At 42.0% G+C, this 22417-nt stretch overlaps 1 protein-coding gene across 2 annotated transcripts; it reads left to right on the top strand.

Annotated features, from left to right (window-relative positions):
• Positions 1 to 84: 84 nt before the first annotated feature.
• On the top strand, positions 85 to 20625 carry LOC135456434 (serine/threonine-protein phosphatase 4 regulatory subunit 1-like). 2 transcript variants are annotated; one of them, XM_064730278.1, is made up of 20 exons: positions 85 to 215; positions 311 to 355; positions 4097 to 4229; positions 4556 to 4662; positions 5236 to 5378; positions 5923 to 6069; positions 7610 to 7717; positions 8816 to 8881; positions 9435 to 9593; positions 10043 to 10236; positions 10570 to 10985; positions 11674 to 11906; positions 12461 to 12553; positions 13036 to 13221; positions 13492 to 13653; positions 14247 to 14347; positions 15379 to 15499; positions 15982 to 16116; positions 16757 to 16898; positions 17615 to 20625. In XM_064730278.1, exons 1-20 carry the CDS (start codon positions 209 to 211, stop codon positions 17764 to 17766), a joined length of 2850 nt encoding a protein of 949 aa, XP_064586348.1. In that variant the 5' UTR covers positions 85 to 208; the 3' UTR covers positions 17767 to 20625. The 2 variants fall into 2 exon arrangements, with proteins under 2 accessions (XP_064586348.1, XP_064586349.1); XM_064730279.1 differs by lacking the exon at positions 311 to 355 and having other exon boundaries at positions 146 to 215.
• Positions 20626 to 22417: the final 1792 nt, after the last annotated feature.

Genomic DNA, 22417 nt, shown 5'->3' with positions numbered 1-22417 from the left:
CGCGCCGCCATCTTGGGCGGCCGCCGGAGTCCCCGCCCGTGCTCCCCGCTCGCTGTTGTCCCCCTTTGGGCGCTGAGGGACCACTCGACCCCCGGCAGCCGCTGCTCCTTCACCCGGTGGCGTTTCGGGGCTGACCCGGCGACAGGAAGCACCCGCGGCTCCTCCCTGTGCCCTCCCGCTCCTCCTCCTCGCCCATGTCCATTTCAAGATGGCCGGTAAGTGGGGCCGGCGGGCGGGCGGCTCAGCCGGGGCTGCCGCCGTCCCTCCGAAACCAACCCCCTGGTATCTCTCTTCTGTTTTTTGTTTGTAGGGATCCCTTTGTATTTTGTGGATTTGCAGGATGACTTAGATGATTGTGAGTAACTGTTTTTTATTTTTCTGCTCCCTGTTCAGGCCCGCATTCCCACCCCGGGGTCCTCCTGTCGCCCTCTTTCCCCCTCCGCACTTGCACCCTGGTGAGGGCGAGGGGAGGATTTTGTGGCAGTTCTGGCAGGTGAAGGCTCCCGGGGTGTTGGGACCATCCCCGCTGGGCTCGGTGTAAACAGCAGCTCCGGCAGCCTGGGAAAGGCGCACGGAGGGACGAGGGGATCAGCCCCGCTCCTGTTGTCAGTGGGAATTAGGATACTTAGCCCAGGGATTGCTCAGCTCAGCAAGGAGACTTTCCAAAGCTGTAGGGGCTGGGAGGACGCGTTTTCCGCTGCTCCTGCATCCCGGGGTTGTGCTGCGAGCGCACCTCGGGGTGAAGGGAAGATCTCCGTGCGTGCTCCGGTTGGATCGCACAAATTCGGGTCTGGGTTGGGTACCGAGCCCCGGTCCCAGAGCAGGGAACGGCTCCATCACACGCCCCGGTAGTCCCGGGCTGTGTCAGACCTGTCAGACCTGAGCCAGCCTGGTCAGCGCTGTGACTTCAGGAGATAAAGCTTTGACTGACAGCGATACGAACTCCTGTTGCCTTAGAAAGCAGCTCTCAATGTGGGGTGGCTTCCTTGACGCTTTGGATTGGCTTTTCTATTTAAAAAGAAAGATGTTGTATTCGTTTCTTGTGTGAAACTTTGTTTCTCACAAGACTTTTATTGTTTGAGACCGCTTAGAAATGTGAAACAGGTGGACCCATCCCACCCACCTTCCCAGCTGAGCATGAGAAAGCTGATTTAGGAGAAAGGAGAATTTTCCATGGGGAAATATTGGCATACAACTGGGATCTGAAGTCTTCCCTTTGGAAGATGTGCAGGGACGTTGCCTCTGTGGGAGGAGCTGCTTCTGTGGAATTCTGGTGGTTGTTGCTCTCAGCCTTTGAGGTTTCTGCTTTTCCCTAGTAGGTAGCGCTGTGTAAAGTGTGAGAAGCAAAAATAAAGGAAACTTCAAGGTTGTTTCCTTATGGGTTTTGGCCTTGGACCATTCCTGGGAGTGTTTGTTGTCCATCAGTGTTCACTCCTTGGCTGTTCTGTTTAGACTGTAACAGATTTGTCTGCTAAGTTGATTAAGAGGCTTGATGCTTGTAAGGCAAAACTTGAGTGAATAAAAATGTCTAGATAAAGACAGTTTTGCCATAAGTGGTAATTCATTAAAGAAGTTATCTATTCCAGGATGAACAGGGAAATAAATGTACCTTTTAGAGCTTTATGAAAATTATGTGATTTAAAAATATTCTTGGATTATGTTAATTAATTTGACATTACCTTTAGAATTATGGAATTAAGAGCTCTCTGTTGTAGCAGAGTTCAGGTGTCCCATGACTAAGGTAATGTTGTCCAGAGACCAGGCTAGCAGAGAGTTCAGGGTGTGTTTCAGGAAAGCCTCAGTGAAATAAATCACTGGAACTGGATTCTTACTTGCTTAAGTAAATAGGTGCAATAGTGTCATGCACACTGAAGATCAATTGTGTTGAAACAGGAAGTCTAGGGACTTATTCTGAATGTGAGAAAAAGCTGTAGTAAAATCTAGCTAAATTCAAGTGCAGCTTAAAACATGTTTTCATAAGGTAATGGGTCACCTGGAAGAAAGAATTAGCTTATTTATGCCCTTTGTGTAATTAATAAGAAAGTATTTAAATAATTTGTTTTTCCTAATACAAACACCAGGGGGGAAAATTACCTTCTTGAGCTGATTAAAGCATTGTGCTGAGTGCTGGTATTTACTGGTTTGTGCTGTGAAATCTGGATGGTGACACTGGGGGATGACATTGAATTGCTCCACTGGGTCCTGTGACCCTGAGTTTCTCACAGCCCTGAGCAGCATTCAAGCACAGTGAACTCAAGTTCAGCTGTGAAAACTGTCACATTTATTGCTGTTTATGGGTGAGCAGATTTCAAGCTCACTTTTTTGATCTAGTTAGAGGGGAAAATACTGAATAATAGATGTACCTGTGAAGGAAGATTAGATAAAAAATACTAGTTCAATATTTGGGATTTGCTTTATTTGGTGTATTCTGAAACCTGTGGATATCTATGGTGTCCTATTTTATGGAAAAAGAAAATTAAAATTCTTGAGAGAGGACAAAATGGATTCTGCCATGATTATTCCTTACTTATGTGTAGTGAGGGTGTATGGAAAAAATGTCAGGTATTTAACTCTCAATCCTGAGCATAAGTAGTGGTGCTCTGTTTTCTCTCTGCTCTTGGAAGCCCTGGTGTGTGCTTAAGAACTTTAAATGAATCATGGAGCTGCTCCATGCAGTAAAATTAAACATGTACATCATGTTTACAAGATTAGTCCCAGGTGTGGTGTTGCAGTCAAAGTTAGAACTGGGATTTATTTCATTGTTGTTTGAATTGGTAGGAATTCTGCACTATTTGAAGTGAACTAATAGCTTTAATTGTTAAAGTGTTTCTAATTAGGGACAGGTGGGAACTAGGCAAAGCTAATGACAAGAATATTGATTCTGATCAGTCTTTCTTTGTGTAACAGGTGACTAAGCTCAAAAATCAGCTACTGAGTGTCTGGTCTGTGTGAATTTCAAATATACCCAATAATTGCACAGACATAAGGATAGTCAGAGTTTGTTGCAGCCTCAGAAAGGAAATGTTCAATGCTGCAGACACTGTAACTCCCCTGAGCTGTCAGGGACACAGCAAATCTGCATTTTCCCTCCCCAGCTGCTCTGACTGGGGGGAAATCCTGGAGCAGATTTATCCCAGACAGACCTGGGCTCTGTCAATTGTTTACACTTGTGCAGAAAAAGGTTTTGAACCAGCCAGACACTGCTGTAAGGAGCAGGCATGAGAAATAATAATGACCAGTGGAGGGGAAATAAGGGTGTCAGTGCAATATGTCAGCATTTCAAAAAGCTGGGAATCATTAGCATCTGTTTCCTATTGTGTGCCTGTGGGTTCACTTGTATCTGTGTGCACATTTGAAATGTAAATATTTAATCTAACCCCACAGTTCTCTGTGTTTGAAATCTATTGGATTTGTTGAGCACGTTGTCTGTGAGAAAAGCAGAATTTGGAACTTCTGTAGTATTTTAACTCACCTGGGTTCCTTGGAGACCTAAACCAATCTGCTTTTTCCCCCCTGAAGAGCCAGATAGAGCATTTTTCGCCAAGTATGTTCAGATGACTTCCTCTTTTCCTGAGTTGTATTTCTGGCAGTGTTTTAACTTTTGCTGAATAATTGGAGAGCAGAGTTTTACATAGGAAATTTGGGAAAAAACTGAGGCTTGGAACAGAAGGATTTTTACCATATAAAGTGAGAGAAGAGTGGGTTTCACAGAAAAAAAGCCCATAGTTGATAGGTGCAGCAGGGAGCTCCCAGCACCTTCACTGAAGTTTTTTTCCCAAAGTTTGTGATGTGCAATTGTCAGCTGAGCCCTCTTAACTCAGTGCATGTGGATCCTCCACTGAAAGGGCAAAGTAAAGTGTGTTTAAAGCCAGGGATTTTGGCAGTTAAATTTTGAAGCTTGGATTTACAAGTCTGTGTGCAAGTGTTATACTCAACTTCATTAGATACAGTTTCAGACGATTTTGTAAGCTGTTTGCAGTGCTGTGCAATTACTTTTAAATAAATAGTTACTGGTTTCTTGTATTTTACATTGTAACATCTCTTGCTGACTCTTGGATTTTTTTTTTTTTTTGGGTTACTTTTCATGTCATTCAAGTTGGCTTTGAAGATTATGGCCCAGACTGTGACAGCATGAGGATAACAGCATTCTTGGATATTCCTGGCCAGGATAACTTAACTCCACTGGCTCGTCTGGAGAAATATGCCTTCAGTGATAATGTATTTAACAGGTAAGGGTGGTGGTGAGACTTGGTGGTGCCTGAGTCTGAGTGCACTGTGCATGTTAAGATGTTGCTGTGTCTTTCATTATTCTCCCAAATACATGCCTGATGTTATTTCTATTTGAGTAACTTGTAAAACACTCCATGAAAAGAGATTTTCAGCCTTGATTATCAAATAAGATCTCTTGATTCCATCTTTATTTTGTTGGTATTGCAATGTTCAGAGAACAGCTTGATCTGTTTTATGGTGCCATTTACATGTGATAAATTCCCCTTGCATCCCATCTAAGTGGCACTGGCTGGATTTGAAGGCAATTGTTGTGTTCACTCCACAGGCAAATTATTGCCAGGGGACTTCTGGATGTCTTTCGAGATTTCAGTACCAATGAAGAAGACTTTCTGACTGTGATGGAAATAGTGGTCAGGCTCTCTGAAGATGCAGGTTTGAAAGTTTGCTTTTGTTTGTTTTTTAATTTGTGTAAGTTATTTCATGTAAATTGCAACATAGGAAATGCTGACTTCCGATTTTGAGAAGACAATGAATGAACTGAGGAAGTTGAATCATCCAGCAGGAAGATCTGTCAGTGGAAACAGATTCATTTTTATCTCTTGGTTTTTAAATATTTTGTATGGTAAATGTTAAATGAAAGGCCTATTCTTACTATAGGGCCTGAAGCAACATTTTTCAAGAAATTTGTTAGATTTGATTTGTTGTATCTGGTTTAAGTGGCACAGAGCAGTTTTGTGTTTTAATAGTTCCTGTGCATACATTCATGGTGACTGATTTTCCACCTTGTGATCTCATTTTATTGGATTGATTTGGGAACTGATCCCAAGTCTCAGAACTGTGATGATGTAAGGCTACTCTGTCAGGCAATCTCTGTGATGCTATTTCTAGGTTTTAGTTATTTTAATTTTCCTCTGTTGTGCAAACATAAAGAAAAATGCTACCTTTTTTTTAAGGTACCTGATCTTCATTTCATATTTACCAGTGTAACCTGATTTGTATTTCCAGAGCCAACTGTTCGCACAGAGCTGATGGAGCAGATTCCTCCTATTGCCATCTTTCTACAAGAAAGTCGACCAAAATTCCCAACAGCATTTTTTGAATACCTTATGCCCATAGTAGTGAGGTACCTCACAGATGTTAACAATCAGGTAGGAAAAACAGACAACAGGAGTTGAATCCTTGGACAATTCTGTGTGGTTCAGTGAATTTAAAGCATGAGAAAGGAGAAGAGAAAATTCCCTGTTAGTTGATATCTGGCTGTTATGTAGTGCTCTGTGTTTATTGGTTTCAGTACATTCTGCTAGGGAGGACTGATTTTTTTTGTATTTTTGGTTTTAAAAAAACAAAAACCAAAAATACAAAAATTTCATACTTCCCTTAGCAGATAGATAATGGGAGACTTCAGGATTTGTCTGACAGCACATGGACAGAATCTGTTACAGGAGTCATGGCTTGAAAACTCTGTCTTCTACTTCATCTTTTATCTTATTTTCAGAATGTGATGAAATACCATCTAATGATTGTATTAAACTTTAGTATTTGTTACTAATTCCTTATGATAATAAAACTAAGACTTTTTCTGGGTTTGTTTTTTTTTTTTGTGTCCATTCAAAGCATAGAGGCTTTTGTGGTTGTTGTATCTGTAAATGTTGTTTTTCTAGTGCCAGACTGGTTTTGTGTGTTTGTTTACAGGTCAGAAAGGCAGGCCAGGAAGCACTGCTGATTCTGCTGGAACAAGATCTTGTGGCTCAGAGTGACATTGAAAATAAGGTGTGTCCAATTCTGCTGGACCTCTCTGCTCCTGACAGTGATGATGAGTACAAGGTGGAAGCTGTCAATGTAAGTTGATAACATTAATTTATAGTGGTGATTAAGATGAGGTCCAGGAATAGTGCTGACATTAAAAAAGTAAGCCATCAAACTTTGTGTTTATTCAGTAAGATGTTTGGATTTTTATTTAACAAAGCAAGTCTTTAATTTTTATTCTGCATTTTTGAAAATATCAGATTTAAAGAGACCATCTTTATGCTTCAGGATGCCAAATGATGTCAAAATAGTAGCTGAAGAGCTTTAAAATACAATTGGTCCTTGGCAGCCTTTTTTAAAATTCTTGTTAGGATTGTTACATTCCCCAGAGTGTTTTTTACATTTGCTTTACCAGGTTTCACAGTAATGTTGTGGAAATGTGACCTGATCTCTGTTCTGAAGTGTTCTGAAAAAAACATTGCCTGTGACTTTCAAGAAATCAGTTGACTCCACAGAAAAGTGCTGGTGTGTAATTACATTTCAGCATGGATATCTGACACTTGACCTGTAAAATATTTTACCAGCTAGATTTTCCTCTTCCTTGTTTGGGAGTTGGGAATTGCTTAGGCAATTTTCCAGGATGACATCTGAGCACCAGATGCCTTTTAGGAGTTTGAAAATTTGTAGGAAAGTCCTTGAATGGTCTCTTCCTTAGTTGTTGAGCATTCTATTACAAGGACAAGCATTCCTAGAAAGGAATAAAGCTTATTTTTTGTGAAGGTAGAAAGCTTCAATATTTTTTGAAAAATAAAACCAGAAAGATGAGGACTGTAATCTGATGATGTTTGTGTAAGCATTAAACCCCTGGTGCATCAGAGCCCCTCGCTTTCTCCTTTTGCAAACACAAGAATTACAGCTGAAAGGAAACACCCAACCCAAAGCACATGATTTTCACAGCAGAAACATGGTTTGTGTTGGTAGAGGAAACTGATGGTTCCTCAGAGAAAGCTGAATTAAGGAGCATGTTGCTAACTTCCTTTCCACTGTTAACTCCTAAAATTCCTGTTCATCATTCCTGCAGAGTGTGCAGTGGCTCACATAAATCACTCCTTTTTCTTGCACTCCCTTTTTTGTCTCCTGCTGTGTGCCAAACTTCTATTTTATTGTGGTCTCTGAGCCTACAGAGCTGGGACTGTGCATGTTTTTAAGTATCTGAGCTGTTAAAGACCAATCTCTTATTGCATGCTGGAGCTTGGGATGTTTCTAATATGCTTTTTTTTATAAGATCCTTTATGCAATGGAACTTTTGTCTTCATACAAAATGCCGGTGTTTGCCACATTGCAAACACCTTGAAAACAAACCTCTAATAAAAAGTCTATTTAACCAGATAAAAAAAGACAAGGAGTTAAATGCAGAAATGTTATGTTCTGGCATATAATGATTTTAAAGCAAAGCTGTTTGTGCTTTACATAAAACAGGTGTATGGAAATACAAATAATGTGTAGCAGCTTCATCTGTGTGATTGTAATCACTGTCTTGCTCTCTGAGGTAATTTTTAGGAGGAATATTTGGCTGTGCTTAAAAGCTTTATAATTTTCTCCTCCTTACTCATATTCCATTCCTGATTTTCAGATAATCTGTAAAATGGCTTCTATGTTGAGCAGAACAACAGTTGAGCACATGCTGCTGCCTCGTTTCTGTGAGCTGTGCAGTGATGGGAAATTGTTCCAAGTCCGAAAGGTTGGTGTGTGTCCAGCCCTAAAGCACCTGACAGTGAGATTGCACTGCTGCTCAAATGCTTTCCTGCAGAATTTAATCATAACTCTGATGGACTTTGAAAGCCTCTGGAAGGGTTTTGATTTATTGCCATGGTTCTAGTTTCTGTGGTTCAGTAAGGAACAGGTGACAGACTTTGGCCAGAAGGTTGGGTCCAGTAGTTAAACTGATAACTGCTCTTGCACATTTAATAGTTTTGCACAATGTTTCCTTGTAAGCTTATAGGATAGTAGCAACTTTTATAATTTCTAGCATCTTATTTCAAAATTCAAAAGTAATAGACTTTTGAGAAATCCTTCCTTTAAAAAGAAATCTGTTGTTATTGAAAGGAGAAATCTCCAAAGTGTAAGACTTTAACTCATGTTTGAGTACAAAAGGCAACTTGTAGCATAAGAAGTATTAAAATACTTGTATAGACTTAAGGGTCACACCAAGCTGCAGCTTGGTTTGCAATATAAGCTGCACTTGCTGGAATTTGAGCTGCTTTTAGTGCCTTCTAAATAAGCACAGGGAGTGACTAAAATGTATATGAACACAGCTCTATCTGAAATGATTTCAGATTTTGCCAACATCTTTTTGCAGCCTGAGGGGATGTCCCTTTTGCCTTAATGAGAGCTCTGCAGTGGCCTGGCAATGGCACGAACTTGAGACCTTGATTAAACCTTGCTTCAGCAAAGCACTTAAGCCACCTTGAGCCAGGGTGGTGCTGTCAGTACACCTAAGTCCTGACCCTGGGATCATGTTCTGGCCTGCTTTGGGTCTGACAGCTGCTGCTCAAAGTGATTGAAACTTTCATGGGGGCTTATTGTCCCTTGTGGTGGTTACTGGAGCAGATGATGCTCCTCATTGCTATTGATCCCAGAGGCATGTGGTGTATGGACACTTGCTCCAGTGACTCTGTTTGGGTGAGTTAATATTACATGATGCAGTTACAGGCCTGAAATTGGAAGACTCAAAACATGTGCAGTTGTTTGATGGGATAAATAACGCATGGTGGAGTTGATAATCAAACTAATGCCCTTGAAAGAGACACAGTGTTATTAATGACTTTTTATTTCTTAGATTTGTGCAGCTAATTTTGGGGACATTTGTAATGCAGTTGGGCAAGAAGCCACTGAAAGACTGCTGGTATGTAAAAACCAAATCAATTTGCAAGACCTGTATTTCTCAGTTCAGAAAGTTTAATAATGAGTTCCTTTATTGTCTTCTCTATAAATTAATCAGTGTGCCTGCATTTTTTAATTGATTTGGCTAAGGCCTTGGTTGGGAATTAAGAGAAATGCAAAGTTCTTCCTTTGCAAAACATGTTTAACAATGTAATTGACAGCAGATATGTGTATATATACACACACATATTTATGTATGCACACACATTGTAGAATTATCACTTTTATTTTTTCCTGAACTAGATGATCATCAATTCAATTATGATTTCAGAGAAAATAGGCCATTAATAATTCTTTCTATTCTTCCTTTCTGCAAATAGTTGTATACATATTCCTAATGGAGTAAGTGACAGACAGATGGGTTTTTTCCAATTCCTTTAATTAGTGTATGCATTTAACCTGTCCCTCTTTCTTCTGTTCTTTACTTATTGTCTCTAGTTTTCAAACAAATACTTTGATATTACTGCAGTCTTTGTTTAGTCTTTAATTGGGTTTGGATTGGCTTGTTTTGGCAGATTCCCAAGTTCTTTGAGCTGTGTTCTGACAGTGTGTGGGGAATGAGGAAGGCCTGTGCTGAATGCTTTATGGCAGTGTCCTACACCACGTCCCCAGAGGTTCGCAGGAGCAAACTGTCCCCCCTGTTCATCAGCCTGATCAGTGACACCTGCAGATGGGTGAGTAACTCCCTCTGCACTGGATGCCTCCTCCCAGGCACATCCTAAACTCATAATGGACATGTTTAGTTGTGCTCTGAAGTGCATTTGCTGAGATCAGAGCTTCATGTGCAAAAAACTAATCTCTAATGAGATAATTTCTTATGTTTCCTCTCTCTCAACAGTTTATAAATTTAAATACTCTTCTGAGAAAAGGTTGCTTGTGTTAAATAAATGACTTGAAGCAAACAGTTGTCCTTCAAATTTATAACTTCCAATGATTGTAGATACATGCATAGGTGTATCACCCTTTGCTTAAGTGGCACTTACTTGATAATTGGTTATATTTGGTATTAAATGAAAATGTTATATTAAGAACCAATTGGTTCTTACTGAAAATAGCACCAAATTTAGATTTTTCAACTCTGAGACTTGCACAAAGCCTGAGTGTTGCTCTCACACCACCACAGGTTCGTCAGGCTGCTTTTCAGTCTCTTGGCCCATTTATTTCTACCTTTGCAAACCCTTCAAGTGCTGGGCTGTACATTCGGGAGGATGGGACACTGAGTATCCGACCACCAGCACAGGATGTGAATTCCAATCCCTGTCAGCCAAGCAACAATATCACTGTGATGCCTTCCAGTGCCAGTGCTGCACTGTCCAGGTAAATCCTGGGAAAGGTGGGATGTGGTGGAAGGGGTTAAAAAAAAGGGGTTTTGTTGTTTGTCAAAGCTAAAAATTCAATTTGAGAATGCAGTTCCAGAAAAGGTCTGAAGAGTGAGATCACCCATTGGAGTGTAACCACATTATTGAAAAATTCACTTTGGCTTCACACGAGGGCAAAGGGAAAACTGGTGAAGTAAAGCATAGTGGTAACAAATTCTGTCTTTCTTTAGAGAAAAGCTTCTGATGTTGCTGCTGTCTTTTATGAAGCATTTAACTGACAACTTCTTGTTACAGAGTACTTCAAAGTTAATGAAAGTAAATTTTTTTCTAGCTCAGAACAACCAATGGAAATCAAACCAGAATCATCGACTGAGCAGACTTCAGCAGAAGTTCATACCAAGCTCTCTGAGGACCTAAATAAAAATTCATTGGAACAAAGTTCAGATTGTTGTGCCAGCCCAGGAGAAGATGCGTCTGCCTTGTGTCAGGGTGACAAAGCTGCTGCTGGTGGCTCTGGAGGCACGAAGGAGAGCAGCGTTCCGGGGCTGGGCTCGGATGTGTTTAACACATTCCTGTACTGGCGCCCTCCTCTGCCCGACATCAGCCACGACCTGGAGCTGCTGCAGTTCAAGGCTGACAAGCACAACGATGGCTGCTCTGGGCCGTGCAATAACTGTGTTGCTAGCAATGAAATTAAAAAGGTTCTAGAAAGCTTACAGGAGCACATAGATGATCCAGATGTTCAAGGTGAGACTGTGACAGTGAAATTGTGTTTTCTCTGAGCAGGTTTTCTTGGCCTTTACAAAACACTTGACTGCATTTTAATTAGCTTGATCTTCATAGGGTGATGAACCTACCTTGAGTAGTAAATTATAGTAGAAGGTTATGTAACAGCTTTTTTCATAAGACCTAAATTATTTCTAGAGTAATTGGGGAATTGTTCCTGGCTTCTGTTTGCATGAAAAATAAATTGATCTAAAGACAAAAGGGGAAAAACAGCTTGATAAAGACAGTTTTAACAGATTTTGAGTATTGTAGGTACTGTGGGTTTACTGACAGTGCTACCTGTTACAAGCTGAATTTATCTTATATTGGCTGACTGAGAATGGCCCTAATTTCAAGTTCTTCCTCCTTACCCACCTGCAACAGACCCTTTGTCAAAAGCATTGAAAGGACATTGGCCTGATGTGGGATCTGTGCTTCATGGACCAAATCCTTCTTGTCATCCATAGCCAGCTCAGTGTCTTGTTTTCACCAAGTCCCTTGAGTGCTCTGCAGTAAAATGCCTTTTCTTTCCAAGAGCAAATGTTTGCTAATACAGATTTGTGTGCAGCTCCTACTGGGCTACCTTTTCTCTTTTCAGATGAATTAATTACAAGTTTAATGCCTTTAAATGCAGAAGGGGGACTAAATAACCAGCTTTTGCTTTCTGCAGCTCAGGTCCAAGTGCTGTCTGCTGCTCTCAGAGCTGCTCAGTTTGATTCTGTTGGTGACTGTGACACCAAAAAAATGGAAGAAAGTGGTGACAATCTTCAGAACAAAATGATTTTGGATGAAACAGTGGTTTCAGATGCTGCCTGCAAGCAGGTGCAGGGGGACACTCTTTCATCCCCTGCCTCCCAGGGTGACATCAGTGACCAGTCAAGCACCAGTGTGCTGAAAAGCACAGTAAGTACAGGTTGTGCTCCATGTCTGAGCTGTGTGGGGTTATGTAGTGCTGGCATAACTGACCCACTTTTGATCCAAAGCCTTTGAACATTGCTAGACCAAGCTATCATATTCTAGTTACTCTAATTAACAAAAGAAAAGCCATTAAGGGTTATCATTTCTGTTTGCACACCAATGACCCATGTGGGTCATTTTGCAGTAGTCTTGTACAGGTTATTTTTTCTGATTAAATTCTGTTGAATATAATTTAAGTGAATTTCAAGAATAAAAACTATTTAAAAGTAACCATCCAAAATGAGTATGAATGTTAGGTTTGAGATGTTAGATTGCTTTCTTTAGAAGTAAATCTTTACTGCTGCTCTTGTTGCTGCTACAGTCTGTTTGCCCCAGTGTGCAACTGTTCTTTTTGTACTTGCATAAACACACAGCACAAGGCTCTGCCTGTGCAGGGCTGCTCTCAATCTGAGCTCTGTTGTTCTGCACTGTGATGCTTTGAAATAGCCCAAACAGCACCAAATCTCCTTCATTTCACTACCTGGTACCTTCTCTTACAGGACTCAGAGGAACAACACAGAGGAACCAGTGTCTTTTTGAGGAAAGAGCAAGAAAATAATCCACCATTTGAAGATGACAAGTCAAAATTACAGGTGATTAAAATGGCATTGAATGGATTTAGTGGAGTAATTCATCTTACCCTTAATGCAGTGATACCTTCTGCAATGGATCAGTTGCAGAATGTGAAGGAATGCTCCAGAATTCAAGGAGAACCCTGTTTTACATGGGGAAATCAAGAACATTCTGTTGCCTTTTTGGTGCCTTAGAGGCAACCTGTGCAAGCAAGGTAGGCACTGAGTGTCTGCTCTGTCACTGATTCTGTTTGGCATCACCACAGAAGGAACTTTGAGCTTTTTGGGTGCAGGGTGTTGGTGAAGCTGTAATGACTGTTCCTTGCTGGCTGCTCTGTTCTGATGAGAGGATTGATAACCACTGGAGCCGTGTACCCTTGCTGAGGGTAACACACACAGGGGGTGCTGTGTCTCTTGTGTTTTGGTGCTGGCTGATGGGTAGAACTGTAGCACAGCAGCTGTGTTTTCTTTGTGCTCTGAAATGGAAGTGTGTCTGTCTGTAGGACATCATCCCCCAGCCTTTACTGGACCAGTACCTGTCCATGACTGACCCTGCTCGGGCCCAGACTGTTGACACTGAGATTGCCAAGCACTGTGCCTACAGCCTGCCTGGGGTGGCCCTGACACTGGGCAGGCAGAACTGGCACTGCCTCAAGGACACCTATGAGACTCTGGCTTCAGATGTACAGGTAAGAAAAAAAAGTTTGTAACAAAAATCAGAATTTTGAGGAGGAGATTTTTTCTTCAGTCTGTACTGTACCTTTAAGATCACATAATTTCATAAAGAGGAATAAGCGTGCACTAAAAATATAAAATTCCAGATTGAAAGCAGACTTCATAAATGTGATTAACATTTCTACTGGCCCTGTTTGTGCTGCTCTCAGCCCTCACCTGGGGTAGTTGCAAAGCTTGTTTGTGGCAGCCCTGGTGCCTCACGGCTCCCTCGCTGCCGTTTGCAGTGGAAGGTGCGGCGCACTCTGGCCTTCTCCATCCACGAGCTGGCCGTGATCCTGGGGGATCAGCTCACAGCTGCTGATCTGGTGCCAATTTTCAATGGCTTCCTGAAAGACCTGGATGAAGTGCGAATCGGTGTCCTCAAACACCTCTATGACTTTCTGAAGGTAGGAAAATGTAATAAATTTCTCAACATGAAATTTTTTCTGACTCCATTATATGAAGAGTTTTTGAATGACCTGTGCATGTCTCAGTATCTAATCAATGTTTAGTTTTTCACCATGCTACCATTTTGTGTGTGTGCCTCTATTCCTTCTTTTAATGTGCCTTGCTTCTCTTTTCTCCACATCCCAACAAAACACCAAGCTGAAAGCCCTTTGTAAATGTGGTTGTAAATGCTGCTGGCTGTTGTAAACTGGGAGAATTGGCCCAGTAGCAATTTGTGTTTGGGGCTGGGAGAGAAGAGAGCAGATCCTGGTGGGCTGCTGTGGAATGCACACAGATCCTCAGCTTTTGGTTCCTCACTCTCATATGCAGAGATGGTGCTTTGGGTGTTGCTAAAGGGATGACTTCTTGTACTTTGGATGTCACTTGTGTGTGTCCAGGCACTCAGCTGACTGTGCACAGCTTTTAGGAAGCACCTTGTGATTGGTCACTGGCTTTCAAGTAGGAAAATGCACCTAGGTGTGAATAGTGACACACCAGAGAACTGCAAGTCTGAAGTTTTATCAGTTTGATACCAGTAATGTTTTTCCTTTAGCTACTTCATGCAGACAAAAGGAGGGAGTATCTTTACCAGCTGCAAGAATTTGTGGTGACTGATAACAGCAGGAACTGGAGGTTTCGTTACGAGCTGGCAGAGTATGTAATTTTGTTAACTTCTGATTTTTAATCTGTATTACTAACTTGGAAATAAGTAATTACATTCAGAAGTTAGCACATCTAGATTAGAAGCTAAAAGTTCCCAACCTTTCTTTAGGAAGGAAAAAGCCACTGGCTTTTTGTTAGGGTTATCTGGGGGGAGTTGAGGGTGTTTGGGATTTTTGATTTTTTTTTTTTTTTCCTTCATGAGTTGTGTTGTAATGTATGACTAAAATGCCTGTGATTTACTAAAACGGAGATCTGGTTCACTTGCAGCTGATGAAATATGACAATCTGATAGATACTATTCAGTGAGAATTTATTAGTTCAAAACTCTTGCAAAAATTAGTGACATGCATGTAAAAATGTTTTTAATGTGTAGGAAAGAAAAAACAGTTAAAAAATACAGTTGGTTTTTTTTTTTGGGCATATAAACAGAAGTAGATTAACATCCTGCAGTTGTTTTTCTACAGATATTTGCAGCACCATTGTAGCCATAGTTTGTAGATGATTATTTTGTTGCTGTGTTTGGCCTGTTGAGGACTTGCTCTCCCTTTGTAGTTTGGCACAACAAACTCACAGTGGCACAGAAGCTGCACAGCAGCTCCCTGAGCCCTGGTGGAGCTGCCACTGCCTGGGCCCTGTGTGGCTGGACTGAGTTCTGGGTGCTTCTGTGATAGGAATTATTTTCTGAAATGTAGATTTCTACACTGAGGTAAATATTCAGTGTTTGCTTTGCAAGAATGTCCAGGGTGTTGGTTTGAAGCTGAAAAAGGCTTCTCATGCTTCTGTTTGTAGCTTTTGCTTGTTCTTTTGGCTAATGTTGATACACTGGTATGTGTAGTTTGGATCACAGTTTCTCTGGGCCTCCCTGATGGATTAAAGGCTGTGCCTGTAAGAAGTGAAGAGAAGAACAAACTGCCCAAGGGCTCTGTAGTAACCCTGGTGCTCCTTCCCCACCTGTGAGAGCTGGTGAATGGCAGCAGGCTGGTGCTGCCCCTGCTACAGTCATGGTTTCCTTTGTGTTCCAGGCAGCTGATCCTGATCCTGGAGCTCTACAACCCCAATGATGTCTATGACTACCTAAGGCACATTGCACTGACTCTGTGCTCCGATAAAGTGGCAGAAGTTCGGTGGATCTCCTTCAAACTGGTAGGGGATGTAGTTCACTTCCTGGCAGGAGAGCAGCAAAATGGTCCTGCAGAGGGCACCTGGAATGGTTGTGTTTTCAGACTGTAGGGTGAACAGGGATGTTTTGATAAACACAGGAATCAATGTGGAAAAAAGTGAAACTCAAATATTTTGAGTTGTCAGACTGCCACAGATACTGGTATTTTTCTCTGTGGTTGTATGTGAATGAGAAATCCTTTGAAGTGAATGAAAGCCAGTATACGTGAATTGGAAAACCTTCCTTCATTCTGGGGAAAAAAGCCACAACAAAACACAGAACAACCAACTACTGATCTGTCCTCAGAGTTGATTTAATTTGTAATGAAGCCTACAAGCAGAGCTGACTACATTGAATACAGTGTTCCTTGTAGAATTCAAATGAAATTGTCTTTTTAAGTCTAAGGGCTGAAGTTTCATTTGTGTTTTTTTTGTTCCTCTCCTTCTCCCATTCCTCTGGCTCACAGGTTGTAGCAATACTGCAGAAGTTCTACACCAACAGTGCCAATGCCCTGGGATTGAATTTCATCAACGAGCTCGTGGTGCGCTTTCGCCACTGCTCCAAGTGGGTTGGCAGACAAGCCTTTGCCTTCATTTGTCAGGTTGGAATGTTCTCTCTCTGTTTCTATGTGTACATTAAACCTGGGGCTTTGCAGCATGTGGGCAAAGCTGAAATTTGACTCTCAGTTTTTTTGGTGATTTTTGGTTTGGTCAGAGTCAGTGTGGTCTCAGTGCTGGCATCTGGCTGGATCCCTGCCTGGGTCTGTGCTTCCAGCTGCCACAGCTGCTCCTTGGAATGAATATCTGCTATCCCAGAGGCAAACAGGGATGCATGGCCAAGGATTAAACAAATGTTAGGCTAAAGGATCATCACAAGAGCTCCTCACACCACCAACGGGTGCTGGATGCCAGGAGCCATTTCCCTCTTTACTGCCACCACTCACCCCCTCCAAACCAAAACGCTCACTTGGGTAGCAGTGAGGAGCAAGGGTTGGGCATTCAAAGGGAAAAGGGTGATGACAGGCAAGAGAGCAGCATTTCTTAAAATATTCTTGAAAGAAATTAATCTGCTCTTTCTTGGCCCATCTTTGGCTGAAATTTAAAATGGTTAGACACAGGGTGAGGTGTTTTCATTCAGAGCTTTTTATAACAGGCCAAATTAAGGACAAGAAATGAAAGGAATGGCAAATAGTGTATTTTTAACATAAATCTTGCTTTTTCTGTTGTGTGTTTGTCTCACAGGCTGTAGTAGAAGAGGAGTGCATGCCTGTGGACCAGTTTGTTGAACATTTACTCCCCAGCCTTCTAAGCCTTGCATCAGATCCTGTGCCCAACGTCAGAGTCCTGCTGGCCAAGGCTCTCAGGCAGACCCTGCTGGAGAAAGGTGTGGTGCTCCATTCCCTTGGAAAGGTCCAGCACCTCGGGCTCTCCTCTGGAGCACAGCTCTTGCAGCTCAGTCGGTGCAAGGCTGTAAAACAGAGCCACGCACTGAAATCTAGGATTTCAATCGGGATTTGAGAGTGCTGGAGTGGCTCTGCAGCCCCGGGAGGTGGGACGGGATGGATGCTGGTCCTGAGGGGGCCGGAGCTGCCTCGGCCGCGCTGCAGGTGCCGAGCGGCCCCACACGGGGGCGCTGCGGCCCCGCGAGCCGCCCGAGGCAGCTCTGCCTGCGGCTCCAGCCTGCAAACCCCCATCTGGGCTCTTCTGGTGAATCTCAGATCTAATTCGTGTCCTGCCCTCTGATTATTCAGAGGAAGAAGCACAGAAATCTCCTATCTTTTTGTCAGAATAAAGTCAGGAAAAATGTTTGGAATGTGTTGTACAGTAGCAGCTTCCTGTTGCTCATTGATACATTTCTATTTAGGGCTTAGCAAAAAAGTTTATCTTAGAAGTATTTAAGTAGCTAATAAGATGAATCAGAAGCAGCATAGTTCTCTTTCTCTGTCAGCTTCCTTAGTTTCCTGTGGTTTCTGTAAGGAGACTAAGCTGGATAAGCTGCCCCAGATGGTTTTGGCATTCTCTGTATTTCTGCACTACTTAGCTCTAGGGTTTATTCCTTTGGATTTGATTGAAATTGTCTTTTTTCTCCCCTTATTCCAGCTTATTTTAAAAGTGTTGGCAATCCTCATCTAGAAGCTGCAGAAGAGACCATTCTAGCCCTGCAGTCTGACAGAGATCAAGATGTGTCTTTCTTTGCCACCATAAAACTGAAACAGGATAACATGGACAATATCACCATTGAAAAACAATGAGTTGTGGTGCAGTGAAGGCTGAACAGCAGGATGGTTTTTCACCTAGTTTCTGTTAGTGTGAGTAATGAGGACAGATAAGGTGGGTTTTGTTACCTATTTGAGCAGGAAAGGGGCTGTTGAGAAATGTTGCAGTCTCCATTTCATGACCTTGTTTCATCCACAGCGGTGTGTTTGATTCCTGTGAGTAATTCCTTCCTTTTGGTTTTCCCTTCATAAATGGAGGTGATAACTGTGACCTCACCTGCACCTCAGTACTGTCTGTAAAGTCTCACACCACACTCTGTGTTTAAGCATCATTGGAATTTACATTTCATTTTTTAAACAAAATATTTCTGTTAGTACAAGTTTGCTATAAGCTTAAAAAGATTGCTAAATCTTAAAACCTGATTGTAGCAAACTTTCCTGAAGCTGTTCTTTCCTCACTTTTATTATAATCTTTGTACTGTTCCACCTACTGCATTTATTTGAAAAAAAAAAAAGTGTATATATGTGAATAGTTTTGAATTGTAACAAAAAATTATGAAGAACTTAATTCTGTATCAGTGGGAATAGCTCAAAAATAATTTCATTTTTTAAAGTAGGTTCACTGCTAGAATTAAGCATTAAGCATTTTTATGTGTGATACTTTTCAAAGCACAGAGAGCTCAAGATTCTTTGTATATTGTGAGTTTTCTGTTAATTTGTTCCTTCTGAGCTGTGCCCTTACAGTGCTGACAGATCATAACAGCAACATTTCTGAGTGCCCTTGCAGGTGCTACAGGTCAGGTTCTGCTGCTGCTGCCTCAACCAGGAGCAGAATGGAGAGCTCCTAAGTGGAAAATTCAGTTCAGCACCAGGAGCTGTACAAGGGAATCACAGGGAGATCCAGGCCTGGGTCTGTGTGTTCTGCATGCACACCTCATGTAACAAACACCTTTTAACCTGCCCACTGCTTAAACCCCAAACAGCTTTTCCTAAGAAACAAAGGAGCTCTAAATTCTGCAAAACCCCAGTGGGGAAATGGCTCTGCAGCCTCTGTGGGTTGGAGGGCAAACTCTGGGGCAAACACCAAGTCAGAATGTGAGGTGAACTGGGATGGCTCCTGTCTGTTGGAACAGGGGCTTGGAAGAAAGAGCAGAATTGTGTTAGTCCAGTTGGCCTCAGAAAAATGGTAAAGCTTCTACTTCTGCTGGACCCTGTCTTCTTTTGGATCCCAAATCTGCAATAATGTGGGTCCTGGAAAAAAAAAAGGTCTTTTTTATTTATTGTGGATAGAAACTTTGTCCAGCTCAAAAACTAATGCTTAAACACTAAAGAAATGCTTTCATTGCTAACAGTTACTTTCTTTCTGAGAGCAGAATCCTTTCTCCTCAGCAGACCTGTGTAAATATTCACCCTTATTTCATGTTCCATAGTCAGTAGTTCACATGGGGGAAGGTTTTCACAGAAATACCTGTTCTGGTTTTGTTTGGATGTGGCAATACAGTGAGTAGGTTCCTCAGCTGGCTTCTGTATTTTGGGAGGGCTCACTTTTGTATGAGTTAACCAGTCATGTATTATAATATGTACAGTATTTGTAGCAAATTGTTTTCTTGAAAGATCACAAAATGCTGTTTGGAAGTTGCAGGCAGAAATACACCACTGCTACTGCAGCAAACAGTGTAAACTCTGCAATATTCTACATTTAATTTTTTACAGTTTTTTTTATAATTTAAAACAAATGCTTCTTCAGTACAGACTTTTTATGATTACAATTTCTTAACAAAAAGACCCCTCAAATTAATTTTTTCTAGTTCTAATATCTTTTCCTAATGCTGGCATTATACTGATATTTTCTAACAGTTCAGATTTTCTAAAGCCTTTCTGACAAGGTTTCACTTCTGTTTTTTATTATCAGTTCATTAAATTTCTCAGCACTGAACAGATTTTTTTAAGCTTGTGTATATGTAAGTATGTTTGAAATAACTGTATATAAATTAAATACCCTGAACATTAACCCAACCCAGGTTGCTGTTTGTCAGATCACCTTCAATAATTCCTTGACTTGCAATAATCCACTGGGAAACACAAGCTTCCATAGGGTTTAGCATGTTTGGTTACTGTTCAGCAGGAGTTTTTAACTAGGATGTGTCAAGGGTAAGCCACCAGCTAGAAAAGTTCACTAAAAGGCTGAACCAAGTTCTTTGTTTTTTAACAATATTTTGGTACCTCTCTGGCTCCCAAATTCAGGTTGGTTTTGAACGAGGTGATTTCAGTCAGGTGTTTAAAACCTCCTGTTACACTCCACAGCTGCATGTCCTAATGGGGGCCAGCATAGCTCTGGGATGGGGTTTTTGTAGACAATGTGCAGGTCTGGGACCCAGATTTACCCTCTGCAAGTTTGTCCTTTTGGTTTAGTTTTAAACTAGAGATGATTTCAGCATGACTAAAGGCTGCACTTTATGTCTTGTCTAGACAAATGTATGCAATGAGTGTGTTCATGTGCAGTTCTCTGGGTTGTTTAAATTATGCAAAATATGTATTTAAAAAGCCAGGTGGAGCAAAGTTAGGTTAGTCCATCCACTTTGACAGCAGCAGTAAGGACATCACTTTTCAGCATTTCCAGCTAAGGAACATGACAATAACAGTAGTTGGTGCAATATTGCTGGGATGCTGTAGGGAATGAGCCAGCACAGTGATCCAAAGCATGTTGGTGATGTTGTTTAGGTCTGAGCCTCCTTGTGGCCCTGGTGGGATGGGCATGTGGCAGCTGTGTCACCACACCGAGGTGTTCAGAGCCCACTCAAGTGGGGACACTCTGGAAGTGTCACCCATTTGTCAGAATAAAGAATCTATGTAACTTTCTATTTGTATTTATCTCAATAAATCCTGTGACTGTTTTATAAACCAGCTTGTGGTAACTGGTTTTTGTCGTGGGTGAGATGTGAGTGCATTTGTTGGTTAATGAAACCTCTCCAAGGTGTAAACCCTGTCTGTCAGACCAGGGCTGAATGTGGAATTATTTGTGCTGTGTAGTAAAAGAATCTTTAAAATCTGCCATCATCAGTTGCTGGAACTTTCCCTACCTGTGGGGATGTGGAACTTGCAGGGAAGCCTCAGGCAGCACCTGAGCACAGTTTTGTGTTCTTGGCAGCTTCACACCAAGCTTGGTCTTGTTTTACCTGTGAACTCCAGCCTGCTGCACATCTCCCTTGGCAGCTGAGTGCTGGAGCTTGGCAGCAGAGTTCTGTTCTTGCTTTGGCATTGCACAAACAACTTTTTAGCTCAGGGAATTTTTAAGGAGAAAGAAAGAGAAGCTGCAGTTACACCTGTTCCATATTTATCAATACACACCAGAGGCTCAGAACACTGTGGCAATTGTTACATTCCCTTCTTAAAGTGAACCAAATGAACAGAAATTGTTAAATGCCAGAGTACAATACAGCTTATAAAGCCCAACAGGCATCAGGAAACTGGTGCTGATTGGGCTCTTACACGTTTTCCTCTTGCTTAGGAAAGAGAATTGTAGTCAGCTTGCAATCTCCCTGACATTGTTCCTGATGGAAGCAGACAAAAAGTACCAATGAAACAGAAGGGCTGCAATTTAGTTAATTTATGCAAAACACAATCAGCATTCAAACTGGGAGTTACCAAGCAGAAATGTATTGATAGAAAAGCTGAAATACTCTGTGCATAAATTGTGAAATATTAAAAGAGGATTTCAAAGAGACTCCTGGAATTCACATAACTCTAGGCCAGAGAAGATTCAGGAGGGAATTTTGTCAGTGTCAAATTGATGAGGAGGGGCAGAGGGGCTGTGATTTAGTCCCCAGCACTCAGGCCATGCCTCCCTGTGCTGCTCTGCTGTGGCACAAGAGCTTGGAGCAGTAAGGAGAAACAGGAACAGCTTTTCAGAAGAGTGATTAGCAGGGAGGGTGATGGCTTATGAGGGATGGCTGCTAAGGATCCATGGTGGGGAGGTGGCAAAGGACTGAGAGAAATGGAACTGCAGCTGAACTGGGGCACACAGTTCCAAGGGCAGTCTGTCTGTAGCATGTCCACACATTCTCTGCCTTCATTTCCTGAATTTGCAGTGCTGTTGGGTTGTAACCACCAGCTGTGTTCAAAGGCAAGCAGGAGCCAGCAGTGAGCTGTGCCTGAGGATCTGCTGACCAGTAAGGTTTGGGGAGGGTGCTGGTTTGCAGAGGGGAGCCAGAAGTTATTAATTTCCTACTCTGCTTCCAGCAGCCTGTTTGGGTTGGTTTGATGCCTAAACCAGGCTGCAATTGAGGTCTGTGCTTTGGTTTCCCTTTAGGTTCCAGTTCTCTGTGCACTGTTCTGTTTGCAGCATTTGCTTGGTGTGACTGTCTGCTGTGGGTTGCTGGTGTTTTTCTGGAATTCCTGCGTGCACAGGAGCTAATAAAGGAACTGTCAGCTCAGAAAGCCATAAATACAGTTCTAGTGGCTTGGGATAGAAATGCAGAGATCCCCTGGCCAAGCCTCTTCCATGGAATTTCTGATGCTGTTTCAATTCATTTGGTTTCCAGTAGCCAAACAACCACTGGGGTCAAGCAGAAGTCAAGGTATAAAAATTCATGGCTCTGAGCCCCCTTACCTATGAGCTGCCAGATGTTGGAGGAATGATCTAGACCATAGCAGTTGTCTTCTGTCCCCTGATGAGTGTTTGTATGCA

Source organism: Zonotrichia leucophrys, chromosome 20 (genome assembly GCF_028769735.1).
Source record: "Zonotrichia leucophrys gambelii isolate GWCS_2022_RI chromosome 20, RI_Zleu_2.0, whole genome shotgun sequence".
Classification (NCBI taxonomy): Eukaryota; Metazoa; Chordata; class Aves; order Passeriformes; family Passerellidae; genus Zonotrichia; species Zonotrichia leucophrys.
This window is presented reverse-complemented; position numbering and strand designations above follow the sequence as displayed.